At 45.2% G+C, this 4,193-nt stretch overlaps 1 protein-coding gene across 1 annotated transcript; it reads right to left on the reverse strand.

The window, feature by feature from the left end:
• Positions 1 to 1,123: 1,123 nt before the first annotated feature.
• On the reverse strand, positions 1,124 to 3,176 carry LOC129837561 (uncharacterized). The gene is made up of 2 exons (XM_055903844.1): positions 3,105 to 3,176; positions 1,124 to 2,931 (listed from the first exon to the last, which is right to left on the reverse strand). The coding sequence occupies exons 1-2, from the start codon at positions 3,174 to 3,176 to the stop codon at positions 1,741 to 1,743; spliced, it is 1,263 nt and encodes a 420-aa protein (XP_055759819.1). The 3' UTR covers positions 1,124 to 1,740.
• Positions 3,177 to 4,193: the final 1,017 nt, after the last annotated feature.

The following is a 4,193-nucleotide window of genomic DNA, read 5'->3' on the forward strand; positions in this document are numbered from 1 at the left end:
GTTTGAGCCAATCAGTTGTATTGTGACAAGGTAGGGGTGGTATACAGAAGATAGCCCTATTTGGTAAAATACCAAGTCTATATTTTGGAAAGAACAGCTCAGATAAGCAGAGAAATGACAGTCCATCATTCCTTTAAGACATGAAGGTCAGTCAATACGGAACATTTCAAGAACTTCAAGAAATTTCAAGAAAGTTCCTTCAAGCGCAGTCAGTCGCGAAAACCATCAAGCGCTATGATGAAACTGGCTCTTATGAGGACCGTCACAGGAAAGGAAGACCCAGAGTTACCTCTGCTGCAGAGAATAAGTTCATTAGAGTTAACTTCACCTTAGATTTCAGCCCAAATAAATTCTTCAGAGTTCAAGTAACAGAGACATCTCAACGTCAACAGTTCTGAGGAGACTGCTTGAATCAGGCCTTCATAGTCAAATTGCTGCAAAGAAACCACTACAAAAGGACACCAATAAGAAGAAGAGACTTGCTAGGGCCAAGAAACACGAGCAATGGACATTAGACTGGTGGAAATCTGTCCTTTGGTCTGATGAGTCCAAATTTGAGATGTTTGGTTCCATCCGCCATGTCTTTGTGAGACGTAGAGTTGGTGAACGGATGATCTATGCGTGTGTAGTTCCCATCATGAAGCATGGAGGAGGATGTGTGGGGGTGCTTTGCTGGTGACACAGATTTTTTTTAGATACGCCATCCCATCTGGTTTGCGCTTAATGGGTCTATCATTTGTTAATCAACAGGACAATGACACCTCACACCTCCAGGCTGTGTAAGGGCTATTTGACCAAGAAGGAGCGCAATGCTGCATCAGATGACCTGGCCTCCACAATCACCCAACCTCAATCCAATTGAGAAGGTTTGGGTTGAGTTGGACCGCAGAGTGAAGGAAAAGCAACCAACAAGTGCTCAGCATATGTGGGAACTCCTTCAAGACTGTTGGAAAAACATTCCAGGTGAAGCTAGTTGAGAGAATGCCAAGAGTGTGCAAAGCTGTCAAAGGCTAAGGGTGGCTACTTTGAAGAATCTTATATCTAAATTATATTTTGATTTGTCTAACACTTTTTTGGTTACTACATGATTCCATATGTGTTATTTCATAGTGTTGATGTCTTCACTATTATTCTACAACGTAGAAAATAGTAAAAATTAAGGAAAACCCTGTAATGATTAGGTGTGCCCAAACCTTTGACTGGTACTGTATGTACCCAGTCAAATGTATGATATAGAGCTAAAGAGACAACTGATTTGCAAACAGGGATAAGTTTCCCAAAACAAAAAGGTTTCAAAACCCTTCACCGATAGTTACTTGACTCCAGGTGCCTCTGTACACTGTCACCTAACCAGATGAGCAACATTGTAACATGATGTAGCATTAGAAGTGATACTACATCCCTAAATCCTTACTCAACCTTAACACACTCCAAGGTTTCCTTCTTACCAGTGCAAGACAACTTTTGTTGTTAATATATATATATATTGGTCTCACGTAGTGGGATATTGTGTCGTTTTGTTTTTAGGCACAGTGCGTCCGGTACAGTTTCACTGGACATTAGAATTCTTCCATTAGTTTATCCCACCTCCCAAATATACTCTTCCCCCTCTCCATAAACATGTCAGACTTTTACATTGAAGGATGGAAGGGGAGTGACCAGAGTCAAATCAACTCCCAACTATTTCAGAAGCAGAGTCAAATCAACTCCCAACTATTTCACAACCTCTCAATAACCTACTTACGACTTTTTGTTAAACATCACATTCTCAAACTTGACTATCCTCCCTCCTTCAGTCTCTACCTCATTTTGCTCCCAAGTCTCCACTTCCCCATTCCTTTGCTCATAGCGGCAGATTCGCACCTTGCCCGTTGTGGGGAGTGGGCATGCGAGACCCTTTGGGGCCTCTTTGTAGAGAAGCTGTTTCATGACATCTTGACTGGGTTGAACCATGCCTGATGGAACCACCAATGCATTACCCTGGTCTACCTTTGGAAGGAGAGATGGAGAGTTCTTGACTTCAGGGTTTGGCAAGGCTGCATGCTCCCATCTTGCCGGGGAAGGTGACAGCTGTACGGGTTGTGGTTGCAGTGTCGTCTTGACCTCAGTCTTTGGCAAGACTGTATGCTCCCATCTTGCCGGGGAAGGTGACAGCTGTAAGGGTTGTGGTTGCAGTGTCGTCTTGACCTCAGTCTTTGGCAAGACTGCATGCTCCCATCTTGCTGGGGAAGGTGACAGCTGTACGGGTTGTGGTTGCAGTGTCGTCTTGACCTCAGTCTTTGGCAAGACTGCATGCTCCCATCTTGCCGGGGAAGGTGACCGCTGTACGGGTTGTGGTTGCAGTGTCGTCTTGACCTCAGTCTTTGGCAAGACTGCATGCTCCCATCGTGCCGGGGAAGGTGACCGCTGTACGGGTTGTGGTTGCAGTGTCGTCTTGACCTCAGTCTTTGGCAAGGCTGTGCACTCAGCTTTTGATAGCGGGGGAGCTTGAGGACGTGGCGAGGTGTCTTTTACCTCAGTGTGCGGAAAGGGTGTCGGAAGATGTTCTCTTTGTTGCTCCCCGGTGTTGCCACCTCCCCCTGCCCTTCGTATCTCTGGCATGATCCTGGCCATGGTGGCTCGCACTGTGGGGTCGCTCTGCACCATCCTACAGACAGCATTACAGTACTGCTGTCCTTGGAGACTGAGGATCTCATAGATCATAGCCGGACAGACACTGGGGGTGTGCAGCCTGACTCTGGCACAGAGTTCAGCAATGATTTTACCCATAGCCCACACGTCTGAACGCTGGTCTCGTTGGCCCCGCCTCTGCAGTACCTCAGGGGAAGAGTAGGCCTCGTTGCCCATATCCACAGCAGAATTTAGGCCATTGCGGAAGAATTTGGCCAGTCCCATATCAATGATCACAGCTCGGTGAGTGTCATGCTCTACCTGGAAGACATCATTTGAGAGGGGTTGAAAAATATTGTTTTATATCTAATCTAAGCATTTAGTGTGACAATGTCCTTTATTCCCAACAACAGATGAACAACTGCTTCTAAAGTCTTGCATCATTAATGAAGAACATTAAAACAACAAAAAAAATATTTTAATGCCTGTCTCACCATGATGTTCTCAGGCTTGAGGTCCTGATGGACAATATCTTTGCTGTGTAGGTGAAGTAGTCCTTCACACATGCCTGTGATGAGGGTAGCCTTTACAGATGGAGTTAACTGTGGGAGATCAAAGGCTTTCATAATCAACTGATGAGTTAACTTGCACTTTTTGCAAAAATATTTGGAAGTCCCCCTGAAAATCCTGTAGGCTTAGATACTTATTTATGAAATATATTTAGAGTTTTTCTATGTGAACTTTCATCAACACCGTCGTATGCATGTTTGGTGGCAGCAGTGGGATCCATAGGCCTACCTGTATTTTAGATTTTTGTGATTTGAAGATGGTTGTCTCCAGTTCCTCTCCAAAGATGAACTCCATGGGGATGATCCACTTAGAGTCCTTGAGTGTTGGATTACCCAGAAGCTTTACTATGTTAGGATGAATTGCCTTACTGGAGTCCCAGGTCACAGAGAAAGTGTGAAAGAAAATGGTGAGAAAGGGTTATGAGGGCATTGGAGTCTACAGACAGCACAAGTAATCACTTCTGTAGTGACCTTCATCAGCACCCTCATCATCACATTTATCCTAAATTAAAGCAAAATCCAAGAAGAGATCATCTTTTCCCCCTTTGTTTCCCCCTGGGCTCCCGAGTGGCGCAGCGGTCTAAGCCAAGCGCCTCTTCAACCTCAGGAGGCTGAAGAAATTCGGCTTGTCACCAAAAACACTCAAACATTTACAGATGCACAATCGAGAGCATCCTGTCGGGCTGTATCACCGCCTGATGCGGCAACTGCTCCGCCCACAACTGTAAGACTCTCCAGAGGGTAGTGAGGTCTGCACAACGCATCACCGGGGGCAAACTACCTGCCCTCCAGACACCTACACCACCCGATGTCACAGGAAGGCCAAAAAGATCATCAAGGACAACAAGCACCGGAGCCACTGCCTGTTCACACCGCTATCATCCATAAGGTAGTTGTTGTGAAATTGTTAGGTTAGATTACTTGTTAGATATTACTGCATGGTTGGAACTAGAAGCACAAGCATTTCGCTACACTCGCATTAACATCTGCATGTGACAAATAATATCTTTTTTA

The sequence above is a fragment of the Salvelinus fontinalis genome, chromosome 38 (genome assembly GCF_029448725.1).
Source record: "Salvelinus fontinalis isolate EN_2023a chromosome 38, ASM2944872v1, whole genome shotgun sequence".
NCBI lineage: Eukaryota > Metazoa > Chordata > Actinopteri > Salmoniformes > Salmonidae > Salvelinus > Salvelinus fontinalis.

Bases quoted from the DNA above. Each gene is read 5' to 3' on its own strand.
- LOC129837561 (XM_055903844.1), bottom strand. From the start codon at position 3,176: ATGTGTGAAGGACTACTTCACCTACACAGCAAAGATATTGTCCATCAG. The intron at 2,932-3,104 runs GTGAGACAGGCA...GATGTCTTCCAG, and splicing joins TCAAGCCTGAGAACATCATG to GTAGAGCATGACACTCACCG.